Source organism: Ascaphus truei, chromosome 10, assembly GCF_040206685.1.
Source record: "Ascaphus truei isolate aAscTru1 chromosome 10, aAscTru1.hap1, whole genome shotgun sequence".
NCBI classification, from domain to species: domain Eukaryota; kingdom Metazoa; phylum Chordata; class Amphibia; order Anura; family Ascaphidae; genus Ascaphus; species Ascaphus truei.
The window spans coordinates 20,571,612-20,599,166 of NC_134492.1; the positions used below are offsets into that span (position 1 = coordinate 20,571,612).

Here is a 27,555-nt window from a genome sequence, read left to right on the forward strand (position 1 = left end):
CCTAATTTAGTCAATTATACCATAAAATGCGTTTCAAAGTCTCATTGTTTGTATTGACTAGACCACTAAACAGTTACATGTCTGCACTATTAGTTCAGGTAACTATAAAAGTCAGACAGGGCACCTTGGCTATCTGGGAGTAGGTGTTACACTAGATTATGGACGCATGGTCGAATTCATGATGCTGGCAGTAAGTACTGTAGGACGTGGCATTACAAATAGGCCATCTTTGGGCAATATTTAATACATTGGAACACAACTTGGCACCCAGCCAGAAAAAAAACACTGCACCGCAGAAGTAATCAGCTAAAGAGGGTGAATTAAAACGATTTAATCACTGATGGCAATCCCACTGACAACTTTGTTATGTTCATAGAACAGTCTCGAATACATTTGGAGGTATCACATTTGTACTAGGATATACAGGACTCCTACCTTTCTATATAGAGTGGGAGTCCAATCTGGTACTAACATCCACAAGATATAAAGTCATCATTCTGCACACTTGCTAAAGGGTTAGGTCATTGAAGACAATCATCAATACTATTGTAGGAATTCTATTATTGCATACAGTTTTTTTCTTCATACTGTGAGTGTATCCCATTCCTTTTGAGCCCCAGTTTATCCCTTATAGAGAAATCCCAATATTTAATACATAGTCAACATTGACGTTGCATTAAATTCCTTATGAATTACCCCAAAGCTTTCTATTATCCCTTTTTCTAGGCGCCAACAAGGATTTGATTCCTTGTAAGGAGATGTCAGACCGTCCTATTGAGAGTGCTGTCTCTTGCAATTTTTTGGCCAGGCTGGTCTAAAGACAAGCACCAAATTACATTGTGTTAATATATTTTGGCGAGTGCCGTTTCAGTTGAATAAGCCGTGCAAAAAGCTGATTGAGAGTGTCTAGGAGAGTCAAAAGGCAGAAGTGAGACAGAGCGATGGGTGGATGGGTACCATTAGTGGGATCATCGGTGTTGTTCTTGAGAATAGGTGTCATAGCTGCATGCTTAGAGGGGGCAAAGATACTAGAGGAGAGGAAGAAAATGACTACAGGGATCAGAGTGGGAGTGAGAGGTCAGAGGAGAGGAGAAGAGTAACTGAGATACTTCCTCCTGTTACAGTGGAGAAAACATCTAGGAGTAGATGAAGGAGGATTCAGGAGGATAGATATATATCAATGCACAGAGGGGATCTCTTGTCTGATAGAGTCCGCCTTGTCTTTGAAGTAGTCCTTCCAAGTTAGAGGGGAAATGTATGGCGAGAGACAGTTAGTAGAAGGTTTGAAGAACAAATTAAAAAGGTATTGTGGATTTGAATTGTGAATGTTGGTAAGTGTAGAGAAATAACTTTGCTTGGCTAGAAATAGTGCTGAGTTCAGGACAGAAGGAATTTGTAGTGGAGGAAATTGGTAACAGTGTGAGTCTATATCCACAGATAGAGCAGCGAGTATATGAGTGTAGAAGGCATATCTGTGTATTGTGCCAGGGTTGAGGGCAAGAGGAGCATAATACAAGGGCTGCATGCCGGTCCAGGCAGTTGGAAAGCATAGAGTTGTGGGTGGTGACAATATTATCATCAATTGCATGTCTCTGGTATAGTGAGTGGGAACAGGAGGTGTAGTGGAAAATAAGCAAAGGATGGTGATGTGTCGGAGTGTGGTAAAGGGGAAATAGTTTTTAGTGAAGACAAGGTCTAAGTAGTGGCCATAATCATGTTTGTTGGAAGTAGTCCATTGGTGAAGACCATAGGAGTAACTAAAAAGAGAAAAAACGAGAAGCCCAGGAGACAGTGGAGTCATCAATATGACAATTAACGTCTCGTAAGGGGGTGGGCGAGTCAGACGTGAGAAAGAAGGACTGTCCGATTAAAAGTCAGAGAGTAAAGTGGAGGTAACGGAAGTAGTAGGACAATATAACAGCAAAATATGAATACAAACAGTAATGTTATGTACAGTCTTCAGTGTAAAAATAATTCCTTGTTTCAGTCTCTCCCACGTTTGTCTGGCTCCAACTAGATCCTTTTACCAGCAGAATGCCTGATTTCATGCTTTACTGGGAGAGTTAATTAAACTGCCCGAGCACAAAGTTACTGGACCTGAGACGTTTCTGTGTGTGGGACTCAGGAGCTCCGAATCATAACTGTAACCTGGAGGGATGTGGATCACCGGGATGACAGAGGGATAATATGGGCATAGGTGCCCATAAAAATGAACACCTGTTTCAGAGGGCCCTAAGCAATGTGTTGCAAGCACTTCCAACACTAAAAGGGTTAATGTATGTAATGGATAAAGCCGTGAGACTTCTCCCTTTCTCTCCTTTGCTTCCTCTTTCCTCTCCTCCTGCCCTTATTGTATGTCCCTCTCTCCCTCTACTTTGCAACACCCTCTATTTTGTTCTTTTTCTCTCACCTTCATCTCTTATTTTTCTTGTCAGATCTCCTACTTATTTTGCCATTATTTCCTTACGTTCGTTGCCGTCTTCTCTCTGCCACCTCTCTCCTGGTAATCACTCACCCTTCTGTCTTATCTCTAGAGCAGGGGTGCTCAACTCCAGTCCTCACGACAGCCCAACAGGTTAGGTTTTCAGGATATCCCTGCTTCTTCAACTGAGCCAATGATTGAACTACCTGTGCTGAAGCTGGGATATCCTTAAAATCTGAAATGTTGGGGGGGTCTTGAGAATTGGAGTTGAGCACCCCTGCTCGAGCTGGCCATTGAATAACATTTATGAGAATGGTTGCTTTGATATTTTCCACTGGCATTCATATTATCATATGCTACAGGCTTCTGTGGGAGTGAGGGGGTTAAACATGTTATCACTGATCTAGAATGATATGCACATGATTTACAGGTGTACTAGCCTCCAAGCTGTTAAATTGGGCTCTAACCTTAATAATAATACAACCCTGGAGTTTGATTACCAACCAGGGCCGATTTTCCACTTGGAGTTGATTGAATTTTTACTGAGAATTCAAGATGGGCAATGAGCAAATTTAACAGAAATGAGACTACATGGGGTGATAAATCCAGTCTGATAATGCAGTTACACATTATGTGTCCCCGTGATTCATACAGCACAGTGCATGTCATCAAAAACGCATGATTAGTATGTCATCAATTTGTAAAGTTGTTATGAATTTGCAGCCAGGAAGGCATCCTATTGAACGTGATGGGACATTTTGCCTTCCTTCCTTGAAACAGTTTGCATGTTTCTATATATTGGAAGGTTTGCTACATATTTTGTGTTATTTTTCACACATTTCCTTATGGTTTCATCTCCTCTATTAATTACCTGCCTCACTTCTTCTCACTGTCTTTTTCTTTCATTCCCTCCCTCGTTAAACCCATTATTTCCCCGTGGTCCGCACAACCCCATCTAATGGACCATCTATTCTGTAATATGCAGAATGACGTTTAATACTTAGAATACTTCATAAGAAAGGGTGAGGGTTAGAGAGCACAGAGGGGAGAATACATACTAGTAAGGCACTTATACCATTTCCAGGGGAGACCTTTAAAAGCATGCAAATTACTTGTGTGTTCCATTAGTTACTAGTAACTGTGCAGACCTGTGACACTAAAGACCAGCAGAGAGCTGCTTCCTTATGCCTAGCAGGAATTTTTATAAGACTAATGAGACTTCCATCGAGGTAAAAGTGCCCAAGAGTAGAGGAGCAGAGAGATGACTCATTACAACTCATTACACATTGTCTGGGGGACAGCTCCTGGATAACTCCGTTGTGTACAGTGCAGGAAAAAACTTTGGCTGCAGTAATAAGAACTTTAATAATAAAACCTTTATTTTATGTAGCCATGCCACCTTTGGCTACTAACCTGCCCTACTCCTGGCAGTAAGTCCTGGTACAATCGGGCTGCCAGTAGTCAATATGGGTTTTCCCCACTCACTGGAGCTGCACTTGAGTGACAGTGGGAGGTGGTGACATCCGGCCTGAGCATGTCTGTAGCAGGACGTGCGCAGAGGTATGCAAGGGAGACTTGTTAAGGTGAAATTAAATAAGGCTTTTATTGTGCCTGTCACTTTAAACACAGCAAAAAGCAACATAAGAGAAATAGTGAGCCAAACAAAACCTGCTCCACTTTGGCATATATGTATCCTTATATTCCAGCCCTTTTTAACTGGGTGGCTACCCAAGCTATTCATCAGCCCAAGTCATATAGATGTATATATATATATATGTCTATATATATATGTCATATATATATATATATATATATATATATCAGTCACTGAGTCCCATTGTGGATTAAAGGCTTTAAAATTGCTGACCAACGGTAATTGCATATCTTACCTCCTAAGTCCTGATTGTTCTGACATACTACCCTATGATATTTTTCTCCTTTTTCTTTTTATCTTCCTTTCCCTGCAATTTGCGCCTAGGTCATTTCTTCTCTCTCTCCCTCTCTCTCTCATATATATATATATATATATATATATATATATATATATATATATGTATATATGTGTATATATATATATATATATATATATGTATGTATATATGTATATATATATATATATATGTATATATATATATATATATATGTATATATATATATATATATATATGTATATATATATATGTATATATGTATATATATATATATATATATATATATATATATATATATATCAGTCATTGGAAAATAAAGTCTTATCTGTTTGCTGGGTTGCTGCCTTTTCTCCGGATAATCAGCATCCAGGTTTAGAAGTCTTATTTGTCAGCTCCAGACATTTGTGTTCTCTCGGTCAGTCTCACCTGGGAGACTCAGGAACCTCTGCTCTGTTTCCTAGTTCAGGTCACATGTGAGCTAAGGAGTCTCACTTCCTGTCTCAGAAGCAGGCTTTTTCTAACACCTCTAATCAGCCAGGTGCTGGTCAATTAACCAGTACACTGCTGGATTAGAGGCAAGTTTTCTGAACAGGGTAAGTCCCCTGTTACAATGTCCAATCATGGAATGGACCTGGTGCCCTCCTCCTAGCTATACTTAAGGGCAGTGCTGCCGCCCTAAATTTGGCAGTGCCTCTACCTACTTGAGAGAGACAGGTCACACAGCCAAGAGCCTGACTATTGGGCCTTCTCTGGTCCTCTTCCCCTTGGGGGAGAGTGAGTGTGGGATTGCTGTGGGTGCCCTTGGCCTGTAGTGAAGGTCCGGGGACCATCCTTCAGTGAGTAGCTGACAGTTCTGCATTGGGCAGAACCCTGCCGTGTACTGTGCTGCACAGAGAAAGAGAATAAACCATTCCTGTTGTTATACTCCCGCCTAGTGTGTGATCTTACTGGGGGGAGAGGTGATAGTTCTACTGTAGGAGATCATCTTCACCGACCTGGAGCCTACAGCAGATGGAGGCGCTGCACTGCTAGAGAACCATGTGCATAATGTACCCCAGAAACCTGATCCTGTGTCCCCACTACCATCGGTGGACAGCTCAGCCCTCCTGTTACCAGCAGGTATCATGCACCACACGACCAGTAATGGCAGAATCGCCCAGAGGGTGGGGGAAACACTGTTACATTTATATAGCACTTTTCTCCTAATTTGAGTGAAAGAGTTTTGCACTTACAATGTAGCAGGCGGTACGCAGCGGTGTACAGTACATAGGATTTTACAGTCCCTGCCCTGATGATATTACACACTATGTTATGGTGCGTAAGGCACAGGTGGATTATTTAGCCAAATGGTGAAATTGTTTTCTCTGGGCAATTTATGCCACATAAATTAGTCTTAAGCAAACTAGTCTATTGCTGATTGTCCAAATATTCAATAAGTTAGAATTATTCCATTCATTTTTAACCTCTTTCAGTGCCGCAAGTAGAAGCAAGGTAATTAGCATTTGAAGTAGAACCCTCAAATCTCCTTTGAATGGACAGTAAGGGACCTTCCACTGTCGGAAGTAAAAGCACTTAGGGCCTCATGCAGTAAGCGTTGATAAGGGAATTATCGCCATTTTATAGGCAAAATTGGGTTTGAGATTCAGTAAGCGCCGATAAGTGCTTGATTTCGCCAGGTTTCGGAGCCGATTATTTTGTTATGGCCAGTCTGCTGCCGATAAGCCTGTTTTCGCCACTGATCGCCACTTTTTTAAATCGGCTGGATTCAACAAAAAAAATCAGCTTATCGGGGCTGATCGGCACTACGAAATTGAGATGTTATGGCCGATTTCTCCCGCCAACTAAAGTTGGCAGTTTGGAGGGGAGAACAATCGCTAAGGCTGCCGCAACGGCACTTAGAAAAAAAAAACTTCTGTACATCAATGGAGTCAATGGAGCGGGGACGTATAACAGTATAGTACTGTTTACGTTTCATTGCTCACAATACAAACGTCATTTGCATTACAGTGTGGGGGGCATTCCCTGCATTGTGTCACAGCTGACGTGTATTATTTGCATAACATTATACTTTTACATGTTTTCAGCATTCGCGTGTCACATTACTCATCATGTGATGATGTGTCAAGGGAAAATACTATACTCAACTCTTAAAGGAGAACCTCACATCATAGCACACATTTTATTGAACTGAGCGACAATTATTTACATGATGTTACACATGTCACACATGTCACACATACACAGTATATTCATGTTCCTTTACATTACACAATGCTTGTAATGTTTCACGCATCTTTAAACGTACATGTACATCTAAATTCTCATGTTTACATCTACGTTTGGTCCTCCCTATTTTCATGACGTCACTTATTGGACGATCAATCACATTGCATGTTTACATTGTAACCGTTGCATTACAAGCACTTCAACCTAACTTATACACACATGTACAGTAATTCATCATTGGGACACCTTGTAAACTCATTCTCTAGCAACTATCCTCCTTACAGAAATGCATGCATATGCACACGACTATTCATTGTTGTCAACATGTCACAATAACATGGCTAATTACACATGTTACACAAAACTTTTCCCACGTCAATCTCAGCCTTTTTGTCTAATTACATGACTGACTGTTGCGTTCAGAAGTTTTACATGCATTGCACATGCAACTATTTATTTGCAAGCAATGTTTCTACAAAGCTTCACGTCACATCATTGGCAAATATCATCATTCCCTGCAGAATACACACAACAAATACTTATAACAAGAACTGCACACAGCTTGCCACAGAAGTACTTTATTATGTTAATGTAACACCTTGCATTTTACTATGTCACCTGACATCATCACATACCTATTTAAAGGACGCCCATTACCTGCTCATTCACAGCTACTCATTTCAAAATGTTGAGATTGTTTAGGAGACGGAGGAACATTCTTTTCTATGACATGCTTGATGATGAAGAGAATCATATAGGGCAAGGGAGGGACACACCGAGGGACAGTGACAGGGACAGTCACGCGGATACGACAGGGACAGGCCGAGGGACAGGTAGAGGGACAGGAGATCAGAGGAGAAGACAGAGGAGACAAGTTGTGCCTCGTCCGCGTCTGTACAGGGAGAGAACCCTGTTAGATGGGATGAGTGAGGAGGAGATTGTAAGTCGCTATCGTTTGAGTTCAGCAGCAATCTTAGCTCTTTATCAGGAGATAAGGGGAGATTTAGATTTTTTCACAGCCAGAGGTCGTGCAGTCCCTGGGCTTGTTAAAATGCTGTGCTCATTACATTATCTTGCTTCCGCGTCATACCAGACAACTGTGGGCATAGTGGGCGGGGTCTCGCAATCTACATTCTCGCGGGCCTTGACCCAGTTTCTCTATGCACTCAATAGACGCGCTAGGAATTATATTCATTTTCCTACAGAGGCGACAGAGTGGCTGGAAGTCAGGACTGGCTTTTATAATATAGCAGGGATACCATGTGTGCTGGGTGCAATCGATTGCACACATGTTGCTTTGATTGCACCTAGTCAGAGTGAGCATGTGTACCGCAATCGGAAGCACTACCATTCACTCAATGTACAGGTGGTATGTGATGCGACGATGAGGATAATGCATGTGGTACCCAAATTCCCTGGTTCCAGTCACGATTCCTCCATCCTGAGGAACTCTTCAGTCTTCCATGCGTTCGAAGAGGGACATTTTGAACATGGTTGGCTGCTGGGTGAGTACACATTTACATGTTATAACACAAAACACATTTTTATTTAGGAATGTTGGCATTGTACAATTTGATCACTAATGTCAGCTTATGTGTGCTCCATTCATTATAGGTGACTCAGGATACGGAATTAGGCCGTGGCTCTTGACTCCGGTGCTAAACCCTCAAACTGAAGCAGAGGACAGGTACAATGCAGCCCATATATCTACAAGATCTGTTATAGAGAGGACATTTGGCCTACTCAAGACCAGATTTAGGTGTCTGGACAGAACTGGTGGGGCTCTTCTATACAAGCCTCAAAAAGTGTCTGATACTGCACCGACACACTTTATTCGAGCAAATACCCAGTATGTACCTGGCAGATACCTGGAATGCGCCGCTCCTCACCTCTGACAAGCCCCGTTGCGTTTGCCTTCCCAGCCTGGGTTCATGCCTGGCTGACGGGCGGCTGATCTGTTAAATGATAATGATTAGGATTTAATAGGCTGCAATGCTTCGCGTGTCTACCAGATGGCATAAATTCATGAATTGTAATGCAGTATATATATATATACTGTGCAGTATTGCAGCCAGCGGGAATAAAATGCTTCAATCCCTGCTTGGAAAATACCTCAATGCACTCGGGCAGAAAACAGTCACAAACCTCAATACACCCGGGTATACCCGAATTCGTGGGACTAGCCGAGCTCGAATAAAGTGTGTCGCCAGTGTATTATCCTTGCCTGTTGCATTTTGCACAATGTTGCACTCAGGCACAATGTACAGTCAGACCTAGCTGAGCCTGTGGTAGACGAGCATCCCACCCATGTAGCTGCTGAAAATGAACAAACAGCCAGTGGTGGCCAGAAACGCCAGAATCTCATCAATTCATTTTTTTCTTGTAAGTAAAAACATATATGTGCCAAGTTCTACTTTTATACTTACATTATGTTATCTTAACAATAATGTTTTTTTATATACCCTTCTGGTAGGACACAGATGAATATGGGTTGCACACCTTTCTTCTCTCTGCTGTGTGCACAAAGGGATGTGGCACCGGTATGTTATTGTTGCACAGGTTATATAATCCCTCTTCAATTTTACTTTAGTTGTGTGTATGTGAATACAACTGGGGTAACAAAGCACTAATATTTTAGAATTGTGTTGTTCCTTATGCTAACACAATACACATATTATGCCCATACTCATTCATGCTTCTAGTATGCTTACATACAATGTTATTGGTGCAGTGTAACATGTACATCCATATGATGTGTACACCAGCCTGATTTACATTTTGAATGTCATGAAATATACATGGTGTTGCACATTTAACACCAAATACACACTTTGCTGTGTTGTTTACGGTACTGAAGATGGCATGTCAATGTTTGCAATTTATATATTGTTCCTTTGCATTATAGGTATATCTCCAGTATGACTGATCATGGTATGTATATTTGCTGACATCTCTCATAAGATGTGCCTACATCAATCTTCCTATAATTATTTGAAGTCAAAACCCAACATATTGGTTTAAACACAAATGTTACATATATGTACTTTCTGTATCATGTATATGCATTTAGCTACTCTTGAGCTTTCATGTGCATTGTATTAGAAAATGATTACTCCCATTTCATCACATTTTATGTATGTTTCCTTATAAATTCCATTAATGTAATATAGAGGTGTTTGGAGACAAGGGGATAACTGTAGTTATTTCTTTACTTACGGGAGATCATTCATCACGGATGAAATTGACTGATCATAAAACTCCATGTATGAATGCCTGCAATCACAACAATGCGTACTACATCTTATATTTAGCAATGTTGGTGTTTTGTAATGCTAGGAATTAATAGTCAACATTAATTTAAATTTGTGACATGTGTATGTATAAGTCACACGTGTGTGGATGTGTCCTACATGTACCAAGTGTTAAACTGTTAACAGAGAAGACAAATTTGTCACTAATGTTACTGTCATTTAGCATTTATAATTTACCAATATGACAATGTTGGTAATATTTTTGCAATATAAATCACGTCACTTCATCATTATCATGATGATAATTATCAAGTATTGTCACAATTGTAACGTCAATCACGTGCACATTAGCATAGACACACTTTGTAAGACAACTGTTTGTGTCTGTATCAATTTGTGTAGGATCCATGTATAACACCGACAAATGATAACACCAGCTTTATTATGGTAGCTTATATCATCATATTGACTATACTATGTATTTTTAGAACGTTTAATAAACACAGTAAACTATAGTTAGTTAGGTTAATGAAATATACACAGAAACGTACTTCATTACATGATGTTGATGTCATAATCAGAACATCATGCATTGTAGGGGACCACAACATCTGGCCAATAACATTATTTGCTACAGTCCCAAACCATTTTATCAACATACCCATGTAACAAGAGATTTTTAACAATAAATGGCTAGTTGGTTGTAAGTGTCCTTTACATTGGGAGAAGGAGTGGCTCAGTGAGATTTTGAAGCAGGGGAGTCTGGTTCAATTCCCGGTGTCGGCTCCTTGTGACCTTGGGCAAGTCACTTTATCTCCCTGTGCCTCAGGCGGCAAAAAATAAATTGTAAGTTCCACGGGCCAGGGACCTCAGCCTGAAAAATGTGTCTGTAAAGCGCTGTGTACAACTAGCAGCGCTATACATGAACATGCTCATATTATAATTATTATTATTATTATTATTATTATTATTGTTACATAGTTTCGACAGTCATACGTTCCATTACACAATAGAATTCACAAATGTGTTAGCAGAGTGGGAATGGTTGTTATATATAAAACACACCATGCCATAAAATGATAGTAGTCATTAAAGAACACTCAATAAAAATTCATGAGGCACTATTTTGCAACATCATTATGTTAATTAAGTGCTTATGCAATATAGGCATAAGGGTATCACATTTTTAATTGTTTGTTAATAAGCGCTGCAAGCAATATAAAATTAGTTCCATATGTAGTATAGTAGTCGGTGGCTCCTCCTCACAATCATCTCATATAAAGGTAGACTCTTCTGAAATCATACATTGATCCGATTGTATCTTCCCCGACATCTCTGAAATACAGCAAACACATGATGGTCAAATATGGCACCTTACTATATATGTATCCGTGACAACGCATTACACAGCTCTATATGATTGTGTACATACACACGTCACTCACTTATATGTTAGAAGTACAAGTGTACATCAGTATGTAATGTTTCTTTAAATTTGTAGCAGGCATAACTATGTATATGATGTGAACGTTGCCTGTATACTGAAAAATGTGCGCGCACATCTTAGTGTGCGCACGCACTTCACGCTTGGCTGCACTAACTGTTAGCGCATGCGCAAAACAAAGCGTACGTTGTGCATTCAATACATCTTGAAAATACCATTAAACATAAAATCTTTATTTCAAATACAATGAATACGAAACTACATTCGTTCTAAACGAGTACATCTGTATTCTTTTTAAACAGGGGAAATGTACCTGCAAGGGTGATACATAGGCCAAGATGTTTTTTCTTCTTCTGTCTAATAGTGTTTGGACAGAAAGGACGGCCGATAACACAATGCGCAAATGCAATACGTGTGACGTCATGTTAAACCAGCGTGAAACGCACGCTAACACTCCTCCCACTCAATTAACATTCAGCTAACGCCCAGTTGACGCCTACAAACACTGAGCCGCACACATGACACACTGCAGTTACCGTTACTATAACAAAACATGACAGCCAATAGGCTTTGAGGCGCGCACGTCGCTTGGGGGCGGGACTTACATCCGTAATCCTTTTTAAGGACGCCTTGGGCCATGACAAGGGTCCCACGTCATACTTGGTGGACCCGCTTTTAAATGTTGCATGATAACAAAACAGGTATGTGTTAGAGTTATGTTAAAATGTTGCTAATATGGTTAAAGGGATAGGAAAGTACGTATATTTATTCCGTCAGCAATGTGTACTACTCTTTCAGGTTATACTATATTGTATTCGGCAACAATTTCTTTGTGATCGCTACATGTTATGCAGTCTGCAATGTTACGCTGTATCCACGCATTGAAAGGGAAAATGGTGGTTAAAAAAAAACAAAAAAAAAAAAAACATTTAAACGCACAGTCAACGCATAACGGTTGTTATATTTACCATTCTTCTAGAATTAACTGTTCGTCTGGCTGCAACTGGTCGCTCCAGAAATGCAAGGCATTTTCATCCACGCTTGACCCACCCGCTGAATCCAGTATGACACACATCTCCTCCATGAAGCGCTCATAGGAATCGCCACTGCTTTCTTCAAACAATTGGTCGGGAGGTAGGTTCATTTCTTCTGGTTCCCATTCCAATGCATTTTCAGCTGAAAGGCTTGGTACATAATCATAGTACTTTTGTTGTTGTACAATGTGGGTTTCAGGAATGGAGGGTGCAGATATTGCAGCAGGTATCGATTCACACGGAACAGTAGTAGCGGATCCATTGCTATTGGCATTAGGAATAAATATGCCTTTCACAACAATATATGTGCCCTCTTTCAGGGTAAAATGCTTTTCCTTTGCAATCTTCCAGAAACCATAGGTGTGTTCTAGCTTATCCTGCACACGTTCAAAAAAGTCATTAGTTGATAAAGTGAATCTTATTGAGGAATTAAAATTCCGCGCATGCCTACGGTCTTGGTAATAAGGATATTTAGCTCGAATCAAATCATAGATTTGGCGTGTGCTTGCTTTGTGTCCGCGACTGTTTAAAATTGCTTCTGAAACCATGTACTTATAACCTAAGAGGGGATTCATATGGTTAACGAATTCATCAGCCATGTCAGAGTAGCACAAAAGATGTGTGCAGTTCTGTCTTCTTTGCTCATCAAAATGATTCTGCTCAATGGCTAACAAATTCCTGTGTTTCGTTTTCAAGGTCAACAAAAGTAACTACTTTTACTCCTTATTTCAAACGCCAATTGGATGTGTCCTTTTAATTGGTTTAAGTTTTGTGGTTAGTGATAGGCGAATGTGGGAAAAACATGTATCATTTTTTTATCTCGTTTGTGAAAACATTCCTACACTTATTTCAGTAACATTGAGTTTTCTAGAAAAATAACAAAGAGCACTGTGTGAAAATAGTGCTTAGACAGCCATATCAGTAAATACACACACCTGCAAAATGAAATGTTTTTTTCCCACATACATTTCTGTGTGTATTTGACATTCTGGTTAACTACCTGTCTGCATGAGTTTAAATACGTGTGTATCTATATATATATAAATATATCTCTCTCATAAAAATATATATATATATATATATAAAGTGTATATTGTACTATATGTATAGTGTGTGTGTGTGTGTGTGTGTGTGTGTATATATGTATATGTATATGTATATATATATATATATATAATGTATCTTTTTTTTTTATATTGCAGGAGTACACACAACATATTGATGGCAGTAAGTAGGCCTTGTATGAAACCTATTTAAATGGTGATAAACATGAGTGAATTAAGTAAATAACATTTGTTTGCACCCAATAATGTTAGAGGCTCACACTTAGTATAGTTGTCAAACATTAGGCCTGTATTATTAAAATAGTGTGTTTTCACAAGGAAGCATGAAGTGTATGTTTTTTGTAAATACATCTATACCAGTTTAGATAGTACTATATATATATACACACACACACACACACAGTGTGTGTCTGTGTGTGTGTGCATATATCAATACATACTACATATATTTTAGTATAAATTCAGAGATGTTCTTGAAACAAGAACACATAAATGATTAAAGGACAACATTACAATGGCCACCAAAGGTAAGTAATATTTAACACAAAATCCTGCTGTACACGTACAAGAAAGATGTTTGCAGTTAAATAGGTGCTTTTATAATTGCATGAAAATAATATGCACATGCAATGATTACATCAATTAACACACCCAAATGCAAATTGAAATACATAGGAATGACCACCCGCGAACTTCGGTTCAGGATTTTAGAGCATTCAAGAAACATAAAAACAGCTCAGCGGGATTTGGATAATTTTAAAAAGATTACCTCTGTGGCAAGACACTTTTTACAGTGCCATGCCTCAGACAGTACATGTATTTCTGCATTTGCCTTTGATAAAGTCATCTTAGGCATTAGAGGTGGGGATCTGGAGAAAGCCCTCCTTAAAAAGGAATGCCGTTGGATTGTCCTTTTAAATACAATGCAACCCAGGGGAATGAATGATTCCCTTGGTTTTGCCATGTTTTTATAAATGTAATACCCTTTTGTTGACCCCATGTATATAATTTGCTCATACAATCATAAGCTAGGCTTTTTGGAAAAACAAAATTTATTGTCTATTAATCTTGCCGTCCTTCATTCACATTTCATGTGTTATTCTGCCCTCTCTCCTGCCTTCCTCTTTACCCCATGATCCCACTATTCTGTTTTACTATTTATATTCTTAATCTTTAGGTTATTATTTCAACAATTTGCTTATTTTAAATAATTACTGCAAGTTTTTTCTATATGCATCTTCTTTATACTCAATGGTTGGGAACTTAGTTTTCCATGTTTGTATATATTTTTTATGTCTAACCTTTATTTTCCTCTTCTGCTGCCTATCTATTTATAGACCTCTAATCCTGGTATGCTGCCCTTTAAATCTATTATGGCCCGACGACATCATTCTTGGCTTTTATAGCAAGACATCATTGATGTAATACATGCACATTTGTATGTGGATCAGGAGTAAATTCTACAGCTGGGATTTTCCCTCCTTGGTGTGTTGGAAGCAAATAATTCATCACAGACACCGGTGCGGGTGACGTCATCTATCCATCCAGGCGCCTGTGATTGGCTTTGAGGAACGGACCGCAGCTCTGGCAATTTAGAAATTTGTATAAAGACTAGCTCACCTCCACTTGTCTGTATCACTCCGGGATGAAGCCCACCCACGGGCGAAACGCGTAGAGTGCTTTCCTTTTGGCGGCTTCTTTCACGTTATTATTTACAAGCAGGACTCTCACTGCATGATGCAGTCTCTGTGGGCATTTATACCCTTTAATACCAACACACAGAGGAGCTGAAAGAACCGGGAACTGACCCCTCTGTTACGACACGGCGGCTGAGTATAATAATATTTTCTCTCCGGCTAGGAGTCAGGTTTTCCTGCGATACATATGCTCCTGTGTGTTTGGCTAATTTAAGGATGTCGGCACCCTAATATATCTTGATATATACTTTTGCATCTTGTCTACCTTTGTGCCTGGACCCCAGAGACTTTACACACTTTTTCCATGCTGTATTTTTTGACCCTTATAATTATATATATATTTTTTGGTATTTGCTGGCCAGGGTATGAGTTTTGATAACATCCCCTTTTTTTCTCCCCTGTGCTTTTCCCTTGGTATAATTTGTTTTTGTCCTATGCACACCTTTGTGTGTAAAGGTTTATTATATGCTATATTTTTCCAATGCCTGTAGCTTTAACTATTTTAGTGTAGCTAGGGGTTTTTGCTTTAAGGGTGTCTTTTCATTAACTTAGACTTGTGTAATATTATAATTTGGACACATTCTAGTTATTTGATTACTAGTTAATTTTGGTATATAATATTTTTTTAGGAGTCAGAGTCAGTGCCTGTTTCATATTCTTTAGAAGCTGCCATTTGTGTGTTTATGTTTTTTAAACAAGTTCACGTTTGTTGCTGTTCTAAATAAAATCTTGTTCAATTTCTGCACTTGAGGAGCATCCAGTTCTTTACACATCAGTTTAATTTAATTTAATTATATTTGTGGTATATTTTAGAGTGCTTGTCAGGGGATTGTCTTAGTTCTTTTTTGTGTGTTTTATATTATTCTTATCCCCCAGCACCAACAGTTCACCTTTTATACTTTTCTGATTTCTTTTGGGTTTTATTTTTGTTATACCCTATTAATCAGTTATATTTAGGTACTGGATTAACCACTTATTTATAGTGTGAGCAATATTCCCTTTTTGTGTGTTTATATATATATATATATATATATATATAATGTATCTTTTTTTTTTTTTTTTATATTGCAGGAGTACACACAACATATTGATGGCAGTAAGTAGGCCTTGTATGAAACCTATTTAAATGGTGATAAACATGAGTGAATTAAGTAATAAACATTTGTTTGCACCCAATAATGTTAGAGGCTCACACTTAGTATAGTTGTCAAACATTAGGCCTGTATTATTAAAATAGTGTGTTTTCACAAGGAAGCATGAAGTGTATGTTTTTTGTAAATACATCTATACCAGTTTAGATAGTACTATATATATATACACACACACACACACACACACACAGTGTGTGTCTGTGTGTGTGTGCATATATCAATACATACTACATATATTTTAGTATAAATTCAGAGATGTTCTTGAAACAAGAACACATAAATGATTAAAGGACAACATTACAATGGCCACCAAAGGTAAGTAATATTTAACACAAAATCCTGCTGTACACGTACAAGAAAGATGTTTGCAGTTAAATAGGTGCTTTTATAATTGCATGAAAATAATATGCACATGCAATGATTACATCAATTAACACACCCAAATGCAATGTTTTGCTGCAAAGTCAATGGCAGCTTCTCTAAACTTAGCAACTGGCTCCTGGTGGACCATTACTGAACAGACGATTAATACATCAATATTTATAACACTATTCATTAATTAGGAGTGTTAACATTTCCAAAACTTCACGTGTACAAGAACATACTTGAAAGTTTGGAAACAACACAGTCTTCAGCATACATACAATAGTAATTAGATAATCTGAAGTCAACAAAACAAGGCCAAAGACATATTTTGTGAATTTTAAAATTATTTTTTTTTGTTCCTTTTGCGAGCGAGTAACAGGCCTGCTTGTTGTCTCTTGAATTTTCCTTTTTCTTTTGCCACCAACTTTAGGTACAACAGAGCCACTTTGAGTGGCCTCTGGCACTTCACGGGCAGGGCTTGTGGCCAGTGACTCACCTACAGGGCTTGTGGCCAGTGACTCACCTACAGGGCTTGTGGCCAGTGACTCACCTACAGGGCTTTTGGGCAGTGACTCACCTACAGGGCTTTTGGGTAGTGACTGTTCACCTACGGGGCTTGTGGCCAGTGACTCACCTACAGGGCTTGTGGCCAGTGACTCACCTACAGGGCTTTTGGGCAGTGATTCACCTACAGGGCTTTTGGGCAGCGATTCACCTACAGGGCTTTTGGGCAGCGATTCACCTACAGGGCTTTTGGGCAGTGACTCACCTACAGGGCTTTTGGGTAGTGACTGTTCACGGACAGGGCTTGTGCCCACTGACACATGTGAGCAAGTTGGTAGACACTGCACAAGTGATGGTTGGTCTGTTTCATGTGTGTCTTGTTTTGTTTTTGTCGCCTCCTTTGTAGGTGTCTGCTGCTGAATTTGTACAGATGGCAGCGGTAGGATGTCATCAGGAACCTGCACAGCAATGTCTGCTACTTGACCGGTAACATTTGGGCCTGGTGAATGAATATCAGATGAATGTGGTGAAAACTGACCTGCATGAACAGATCCTGCCTGTGAGGTGTTGAATTGTGGTACATTAGTCATTCTCCAGTAATTAGCTTGTGTTTGCTGAACAACTAATGCTTCGAATGAGGTGTTGATTTTTTGCAACTGTTTAGGCACTTCAATGAAGACTCTGTGGAGATGTGCCAATTGTGAAACTGTTTCTTCCTGCAGTGCAATCATCCTTTCCAGCACTGTCATCAGGTCAGAATGGCGACGATTTTCTGCTTCCACAATTTTTCCCTCAGAAGCTACAATTGCATCATATGTGGTATTTGCTGGACGTTTTGGCGGTAAAACAGTTTCAATTGGAACCTCTTCATGGTCACTTGCTTGTATTTGTGTGTCTATGGCGGCGGCGGCGGCATCATCATCATCATCATCATCATCATCATCATCATCATCAAAATCCTCTTCATCATGTTCTACAAATAAATGTACACATTATTAAATGGCATGTTAATCTCTGCTGTGTTACTATGTAATTGTACTGTGTCATAAGTAACAACTAACATGTTTCCATACGTTTTATAACCTCACATTAAAAACTACCTTGACTTAAGAATAATGTTTGGACTCAGTATGAAATATGAGTGAATGAAAACTTGCTGTAAACTCACAACTCCTACATGATAGTTAACATCACTAACACAATACAAGTTGCCTTACACTTCATTTTCACTGACACTAAGTAATCCTATTTAAAGAAGATGTGCAAAACAAATAATGAACATGACAACATAACATATAGAAGAGCACATATTATATGGCCACCAACTGATACACTCACCTTCTAGGTGTGTTGAGCTGGCTGACCCAGGTGAAGACACTTGTTCAGTCTCAGGTGACACATGTCCTTCAGGGGCAACTATATATAACAATAACATAAGTTTTACATTTACATGTGTAAATATTGAACAAACAGTTATTGTATGTTCTGTATTTATGAGTACCTAACAGCATCATTTCCTTAACCCAAAATGTGTGTGTGAAAGTGAACATAAATAGTTGTAATAAGAATGTACATGCCTGTGTACTTAGAACTTTTGAGTTCCCTAACATAAAACATACTATGTTCCTGCAGTAATGCGTGAGGATAAATAGATAAAATTTGTACATAAAAATCATATGTTGTGTAGTGATATCAGTATCATAATGTACATAACTATCATGAGATGACCATTCACAATGGTTATCATGAAGGTGGTCATATTGCAAAAAGTGTTGTTTTTGGTAGAGGATATGTGTGGTACATTAATATAAGATGTGGCACACATGAATGTGGCTGTGACTAAACAAGACAACACATGCAGTGTGTGATAATGTGTCGTTGATAGTAGTAGTTCAACTATAGATATGAGTGAACTAATGTGTGACGTACGGTTTGATAAGTAATGAGTTGTTGGGGCATTTAGTAGCTAAAGTGAAGCTTTCAAATGAGTGTGATTAACTTCAGTTGTGCTAGTCAGGTTGTAAGAACGGTATTCCCTTCCCCAAAAAGCCTAATCAGCCACACCTTTCAATTACTTGAAACAGGTGAAAATGGTGTGAACTAAGTTGACCCTAAAATGAGGCTGTAATTAGTGTGTGTGCTGAACCCCACCCCCTCTGTTGAAGTGTATGCTGTGATGAGATATTAATTGCAGCTGCTTTAACACAATGGTAGATGAGCTAAATAGTCGTGTGCAGTTTTTAAGTTATGAAAACAATGACATAAAATATGATACGTGTGCCTCATTATGCTGTCTGTATATGACTTAAAGCAAAAATGGACCTTTTCATAAACAACTATAGATGTGTTAGTGCAAGTGATGTTTGTAGGCCGTTGCATGCAATATATTTGATGCATGCTTAAAATAGGCAGTAATGTCATGTTTGTCGGAGTAAAATAAATAAAATACACAATAATATTATACATATTTCTGTTCTGTACCTGTAGCTAGTAATAATTTCTCATTAACATGTGTTACACATGTGTACTACCCTGTTGTTCCCCATCTTCGCCCACCATCAATTGCTTCCACTGCAGCAATGCATTTTGGGAATTCACATGTAAATGAGCACACAATGGCACGTGCTATATTAGTTACTGCTTTTAGTAGGACTACAACATATATGTCTATTTTGAGATATATATATATACAGAATCAGACATATACATATATAGATGCAGGTATGCTTATATTGTGAAGACAGTATAAAAAGCAGTGTAACTATGCAAAATAACTGTAAGCAACGACACGCCTAGTACAGTAATATTTCTCACCTGGTGGAAATTGTGAGGGGTAAATTCCTATATCACGGTCACCAGGTAAGCCTTCCACGACGACGGGAAGTAATTTTGCCCGAAGCAGCTCCTCCAATGGACTTAATATGAGACGTTGTGGTGTCGGCCCACCTCCAGTGCCAGTAGCATGCACGCGTTGGTGTTGTATTTTCTTTTTCAATTTGGACCTAATATCATCAAATCTCTTGTGACAATTCCGCTTGTCCCTCACATGATTCCCACACGCATTGACACCAATGACTATTGTGTCCCACATTTCTTTTCTGCTTGCTGAACTTGTCCGCCCTTGAAAAACATATAAAATATATGAGGTAAATGATTAATAATAGAAGCACCAGTTTCCTACACTGCTAGCTGTTCCAAGAGATAGCAAACATGCTGTTTTATGTGTAATATGTGAAGCACATGAGCATTCACTACTAAACCTATACATGTAAGCAAGGTTGCATTCATATTGTATGCAGTTATGGCAAATTGACCGCCTGTGTTTAGTTGTCCTTGTAAGGCATGATAAAAAGCTGTGTTTCCAGACTAATTAACATAGAAAGATATTCTGAACCCATATTTGCATATGAACAAAACTCAGATGACCTAGGATCACATGTATTTGAATAATAAATGTAAAGGTACACTTACCTAGTAAATGTCCATATATACTGTCATAGTGCTCCAGAATGCCAGTGACAAGAGCTGTATTTTCCTGGTCATTGAAGCGAGGATTACGTGGCTTCTCCACACGTTTCTTCCGAGCAGGTTTAGGGTCAGAGCTTGGCTGGTGCTGACTGGACTCTCCTTCTTCCAATGGAAGAGCCTCCAAAAGCTGCCCACCAGCAAGCACGCCACCACCATCCACCCCATCAGCAACTGCGCCACCAGCAGCACTCACAGCACCAGCACTCCCACTCCTAGCACCAGCACTCCCACTCCTAGCACCAGCACTCCCACTCCTAGTAACAGCACTCCCACTCCCAGCAACAGCACTCCCACTCCCAGCAACAACACTCCCACTCACAGCAACAGCACTCCCACTCACAGCAACCCCACTCCCAGCAACAGCACTCCCACTCCCAGCAACAACACTCCCACTCCCAGCAACACCACTCCCACTCCCAGCAACACCACTCGGTGCACCAGCAACATCACTCCCCTGAACAGTACGTTCACTCCGACGCGTACTCGCACGAGTAGCACTCCCACTCCCACCAGCATCACTCTTCCCACGCTTTGCGGGCATACTTCCAGCACTCACAAAAAACAGACAACTAATGTACAGCCAATCACACGAAACACTTCCACATATAAAACAAGACAAAGATGTAAACAAAACAACAATGGACAAAGCTCACCCAATACACAACAAGTCTCTCCGTCAATATGCAAATGTTCAATCAGCCAGCTCTGTGCGTCTCTCTCTCTCTCTCACTCCCAACAACACAGAGAATGATTAGCAGTACACGTTGCCTTTAAATATGGCGCGCAATCCAATACATGCTTGTTTCGCCTGATTCAGCAAGATTTGTGATTGGGCAACCTATCAGCACCCCGCCACGCACGCCGATACACCTGTGTGTGATCGGATAATCATCGTGAGAGTGGGCGGATTTGTTTTCGGGTTGATTTTGAATGTATTCGGCACTTACTGCATACGGAGAGGAAAAATCGCCATTAACATGACTAATCGGTAAACTTGCCGATTTCACTTAATCGACGCTTACTGCATGAGGCCCTTAGTCATTACGGCCCTAAATTGGCACCAGCATTACAGTATCTACCCAGACTGTGCCTTGTAAACAGAACAGGTGCTGTTGTGGCAGTCTTCACTTAAAAGGCATTTAAGGAGGGAAGTATGATGCAGTGGTTATGGTGTTGATCTTGAATACATAAGTTTATGGGTACAGTTCTTGTCTGTGTCATTTATACCTCTTTACTAAATTGTAATAGCTTTTAACACTGTGTGCCCTTTTGGCTTGTAAACCTCTGGTAACAAACTGCAAGTCAACGGCAAGCTCCTTGGAGCCGCGGGTCATTGTGCCTGCATTATAGCACGGTGCTGCAAAGAGCTAAATAAACAAAAGAATATGTTATAAATATTTTACAGGTTTATCCTGACAAAGTAGAATAAAGCCTGTAACAAAGTGATATTTATCTGCCCCAATAAATATTCTTACGATTATTAATGTTGGCTCTCACAGAACCATTGGAAGAGAACAGGGAATTGTCGCTCCGGTAACATTGATAGCTTTTTTCCACACGTGATGGTAGTTGAACGTGGAGAGTACCACTACTTTACACATGTTTTATACATCTCATTATAACATGAATGTTGGTAACTACCAATAAACTCCTCCTATAACCACCCCCTATTCAATTACTAGGTGTTACACATGGGACAGAAGGGGAAAATTGGCCTTGGTCCATTGACAGATATAGATAATTTTCACAAGATCTCTCTGTTATAGCAATTTTGACCAACATGTGACAACTTTTTTCAGTGAGGTTTGTAGGGAAATGTGGGAGATCGGGTCGTTGCATTTGTTTAAGGGAGAAAGTAGAACAATTGTAAAAACTTTTAGAGGGTCTCCCACAAGCAGAGAGAGTTTATAGCAAAAAGAACCATTGGGTATAAAAATCACCTCTGGTACAAAGCCCCTTATGCAGCCGAGCCCCCTCTTACCTCCAGTGCGGAGAGGGAAGTTGTTGGGGCGATATGAGCTGCCGGAGCTCCGCGATGGACCCGGGAGGTGCTGGCAGCCATTTTAGATGTGCTCATGCACAGTGTAATACGGTGCGCATGCGCAGATAGCTAGTAGTGAGGTGGCCATCTTAGGAGCCTCCGCAATATGTCACGTGGGACTACAAGACCCAGGATCCTCTAGGGGAGGGAACATCATGTGGGGCCAGCCAACCAATAGGGCTAAAAGAGCAGGAGGAGAGAGGTAGGCTTTGGTGCGCAAACAGACCACGACCCAGTCGAGAGAAAGGGAGCAACGGAGCAGGTAGTGTCCAGGGAGCAGTACTTCCCTGGACTAGGTCTAGTCTTGCCCCTTAGGCCCTGAGTCACCACCAGCTGAGTGTGCAGGGATGGCCCCAGATAGGGACGCTTCTCCCTTTACACAGAGGTGTTAGTGTCAGTGTCAGTGACCAGACGGCCACGCAGTGTCCTGCAGTCTGGGACCAGGCCACCGGCACATTAGGTGAGATACTCCTGCTGGAGCTCGCCTCACACAACGGATGCATAAGGAGAGAGGGGATTGTTGGAGGCCCCATTTCCTGTGACCTGACTGATCCCTTTGCTTCATCAAGCTGCACCTGGGTACAGGAGTGCCCAGGCAGGTATAAAGTGCACCAACAATTCACAGGGGTAGCGCTACCTCACACTTGGATGGGACTGACATTGAGAAGGACACAAAGGTTATTGGTGCCACTGCACTCTCAGAACTTTGGGAGACCCACCAAGTTTTGGGACATTGGGTGTACACTGTGGGTACAGGAGTACTATTGTTGCATGTGTTTAGTATATGTTATTGTGTGTACAGTAAAGATCTGTTATATACCTGTGTGTTTATCGTTCATTACTGTATTGGTTCCTGTGAGGGGTTATCCTGCTAACGCTGGGATCCCTCATAGGTGGAGGCGCTGCACTAAAGGAGAAAGAGCTCACCCCAGGCTCCCAGTGGCGGAGGCTAAGGCTTTGGTCCCGCTGCGTCCGGTGGTGTGTGCGGCCGCGGACCACCAGCCCCTTTCCCCTAGTGTGGAGGTCCCCGCTGGCTCCTTCCGACTTGGCTGACTGCGTGCTGTGACGCGTCAGCTGGCCGATGCTACAAGCTCCTAGTGATTTGCAGCTCTAACACGTCACGTGGTGCGGCAGTCAGCCAATGAGAGAAGGAGGGGAGGGAAGGAGGTGGCTTGGGAGGGCAGCAGGAAAGGATCTTTGGGGGGAAAGTGTGTATGTATATGCCTGCCCTTGCACTGCAGCAGGTGCTGAGCAGGCTGCGTGTAAACATACACAGGGAATATCATCGGCTCACCATGCCTGGCTCCTTTGATAAGCGTGGTAGAAATGTATTCTAATACACTTATCAGTTTAAATCACATATCCTGACTTTCTCTGCAGAGGAAACCAAATCGTTGGCTAAATATTTCTGCCTACATTCCCTCCTCCCCCCATTCCGATTTCCCCCCCCCCTCGTTCCGATTCCCCCCCCCCCCCTCGTTCCGATTTCCCCCCGTGTGTATGAGTGCCTGTGTGTGAGCGTCTGTGAGTGGAGGGGAGCTGCGGGAGGGAAGCAGTTGTGTGTGTGTCGTGGGTTTCGTATCTCCAGGCTACTGCACACAGGGGAGGGGGGGGACACACGAACGGACGGACCCTCCGCTCAAACCACGCCCCCTCCAGCTCCCTACAGACCGCAAGTAGCTGTCAATTGCCTCTCAGCGCGCCGCCTGTCTGCAGTGCGGGCGCGCTGACTGAGAGAGCGGGGCCTTAGCCTTAGGCCTCCTGTGAGCAACAGGTACAGCAGCACTCATAGTCGCCCGCAAAGTTTCCCTTAGGCACAGGGAAAGAGGGCTACCCTTATATTGGTCATATTACCTTTATGAAATGGGTACCAAAACAATAGATTGTAAACCCTTTGACCAACAGAGACCCCATGGGTTATTTTTAAAATAAATCCAATATTGGGACAAACATACAGAACCAGATTTATCAGAGAGAAACCCGTAATACTTTTAGTGAGATTATTTCCTTTGATAACATCTAGTCAAGTGCAATGTCCTTGCTGTATTGTTGTCCCTGTTTTGCAGTTGGTAATCAGTAACCCCTCTTGTCCCTGCATTAGCCTGCTGTACATAGCGCTTTCTGCACTGGCAAAGCTCTGAGAAAAACAAGCATAATTAATATGGCTATGAGGCGCTTGGAAGTCAGAGCCAATATTACACTCAGCAGCATTTACTTTCAAAGTCACATCAGCTTCACAGTGTCCTGCAGAAATATATGAGCACTTAGCATATTGCTGAATACTATCAGCACCACTTGTGGTTAGTGCAGCCCGTAGGTTAAAAAAAAAAAGAATACAGTGAAGAGCTCTCTGTGCCTAAGATGATAAAGTGGTTCTCAGAATTATAAAGGAACTGAGGGCTGAAGCCACCAGGTAAATAGAAACATTGGGATTAGTGCTTTTTGCTGCGATTTGTGAGCGTGTGCACGTGCATGAGGAATGTGCATCAATATGCCTGGATATAATGGCTAGCAGCAAAAGACAGCAGTAACATAAGAAATATAGTAGGAGTTGTTACATGAGCCATTAAACCTCACTCTCTAAGGAGTGGGGGTGCTAGGCAGGACCCCTGGATGATGGCAACACGTAACTATGCCACCCTACACTGCTGAAATGATTTGTTATGGACTTTGATACTCTCTTTTCTATTCTAGACAAACACAATACATACAGGTTATTTCATCATGAGTTCATTGGATAACTATATCCTATACATGCTTTTCACAAATTCATCCGCCCTATACACTTAGTGACCCTCTCAAGCCGTGTCACCAATTTCCTTCAGATAGTAATTTTTGCTGTTGGTTTTGGTTTATATATCTGCATGCTGTAGCAGATTTCATATTGGTTTGTGGTAGTCATATATTTTGACTTGTCACTTTTTTGTTGGGTAGGATGCAACATACTATAGGCATTGTATAGGTATAAGTGAACAGTTTAACCTGTTTCAGATAGCCATTGTCTACTTAAGAGCTGTTTCAATCATTGTCCTATCTCATGATATTAGGGTGTATATTGTGTCACAATCCCCTAGCTCTGTCACAGTGTCTTTTTGGGTAGTATTCGTGATAGGGGTCCTAGCCTTTATTAGTGTTTTAATTCTGTACTGTTTTCTATTTTTCAATGTGTCAATCAATAAAATGCTATTTGTTATATGGTATACCTGAGTGCTCTTAAGCGGGTTCTTTTTTTTCTCTCTTCACTCATACTGTTACCAACCCGTGAGCACCGCCAATTCTAATTTATGTTTGATTATCTATTGGCTTTAGGTGACACTGATTTTGTTAGAGTAGATGCGAGGTTACTTCCCTTTTTCATTGATTATATATATATGTAGGAAAAAGAGAGGAGAGAGCGCACGCCCCATAGTGTAAAACCGTACATTTATTGTTGGGAATAAATGTACGGTTTTACACTATGGGGCGTGCGTTCTCTCCTCTCTTTTTCCTCTAGATTCCCATCGGATGTGGGTCATCCCTTTTGAGAGCAGCCGGAGACCCCCAAACCAGTATCACATTTCCGTCATCTGTTGGACATTTTGAAAGGACTGGTTCTATATTTCTTCCTTTTATATATTGTTGTACACATTTGTTTTAGCACCAATAGGACTATTTCACTAGTTCAAATTATTTATTTATATATCAGACACTTGCACATCGCATTTATACGTTTGCTTTCTCCCTTGATATAATATTTTAATTTATATCTTGATAGCACAATCACTTAGGCGCTACTTTATTTTTCTTTTTTCTCTTTTATATATATATATATATATATATATATATATATAAAAGAGAAAAAAGAAAAATATATATATATGAAACCCCTCTTTATTTTACCTCAGATTATATGGCCTATCACTGAGGTGGGAGCCTGAGTCCTATGGGTTACCATTGAATTATATAGTGTGTGGTACATGTTGTGTGAGACTGTAGTGACTAGACACAACACAGTGGTAATGAATTATAACAAGCTTTATATACTTATATAGCTATAATTTGTGGTGTTACATATCTCATATGAATCAGTACGGTGACTCTTAATCTCAGAATCACTCCATACACATATATACTTAAACAAATTATACCAACTGTGCGATCGCTGCGCAAACAAATAATAACTTTTATCTCTGTCCGGCCTCCCAATCAGGGATACTGGCCTGTAGATCGTGGTGTGCTAGCACAATCGTTGGAACTCATTAACTATATGTGTGTTGCAGGCCTGGTGCTTCACAAAGACCAAACTGTGATGGCAATATAACTGCAGTTTATATCCTTTGTGAGTTAGCTCACCCACTCCAACCTGGTGTAATTCCTGCACAGCTGGGCTCCCTAATCTCTCTCTGTAGTAGCCTCTGCCTGCCTGCTTCCCTCTGCACAGTCAAGTCCTGGTCTCTGCTGCATGCACTGGTCCAGTGGGGCAACTCACTCTCTCTCTGCTGTTCCTCTCTCTTAGGGGTCCTGCATGGACTCTCTGTGCAGGATGGGCCTGCACACCCTCAGCTCCCCTACCAACTGTCATTCCACTGGCTAAGCAGTCACATGGCCCAGTGGAATGTAATTCTTAAAGGGGCCATGTCCTGTGCTGATAGCAGACACAGGGAGGTATGTATGTATGTATGTATGTATGTATGCATAAAATATGTATCAAGGCAAAAGTGGAGCAATTATGTGGCAAAAAATATTGCTTCAGATGTATCAAAGAAAAAAGTTCTGCATAAATAACTAGAAAAAATGATGGCATTTAGGAAGAAAGCATGAAGGCAGAGGGAGAGAGGAATTCTCCTGAGGTTAAACATCAGCTGTCATTCAAGGCTCAATCTGACTACCTACAACTGCCGGATTGAAGCAGCACGG

At 40.6% G+C, this 27,555-nt stretch overlaps 1 protein-coding gene across 1 annotated transcript; it reads right to left on the reverse strand.

The window, feature by feature from the left end:
* Positions 1–1,177: 1,177 nt before the first annotated feature.
* LOC142503318 (uncharacterized) lies at positions 1,178–20,310 on the reverse strand. The gene is made up of 4 exons (XM_075615469.1): positions 19,905–20,310; positions 18,429–18,506; positions 16,893–18,063; positions 1,178–1,757 (listed from the first exon to the last, which is right to left on the reverse strand). The coding sequence occupies exons 1-4, from the start codon at positions 20,179–20,181 to the stop codon at positions 1,178–1,180; spliced, it is 2,106 nt and encodes a 701-aa protein (XP_075471584.1). The 5' UTR covers positions 20,182–20,310.
* Positions 20,311–27,555: the final 7,245 nt, after the last annotated feature.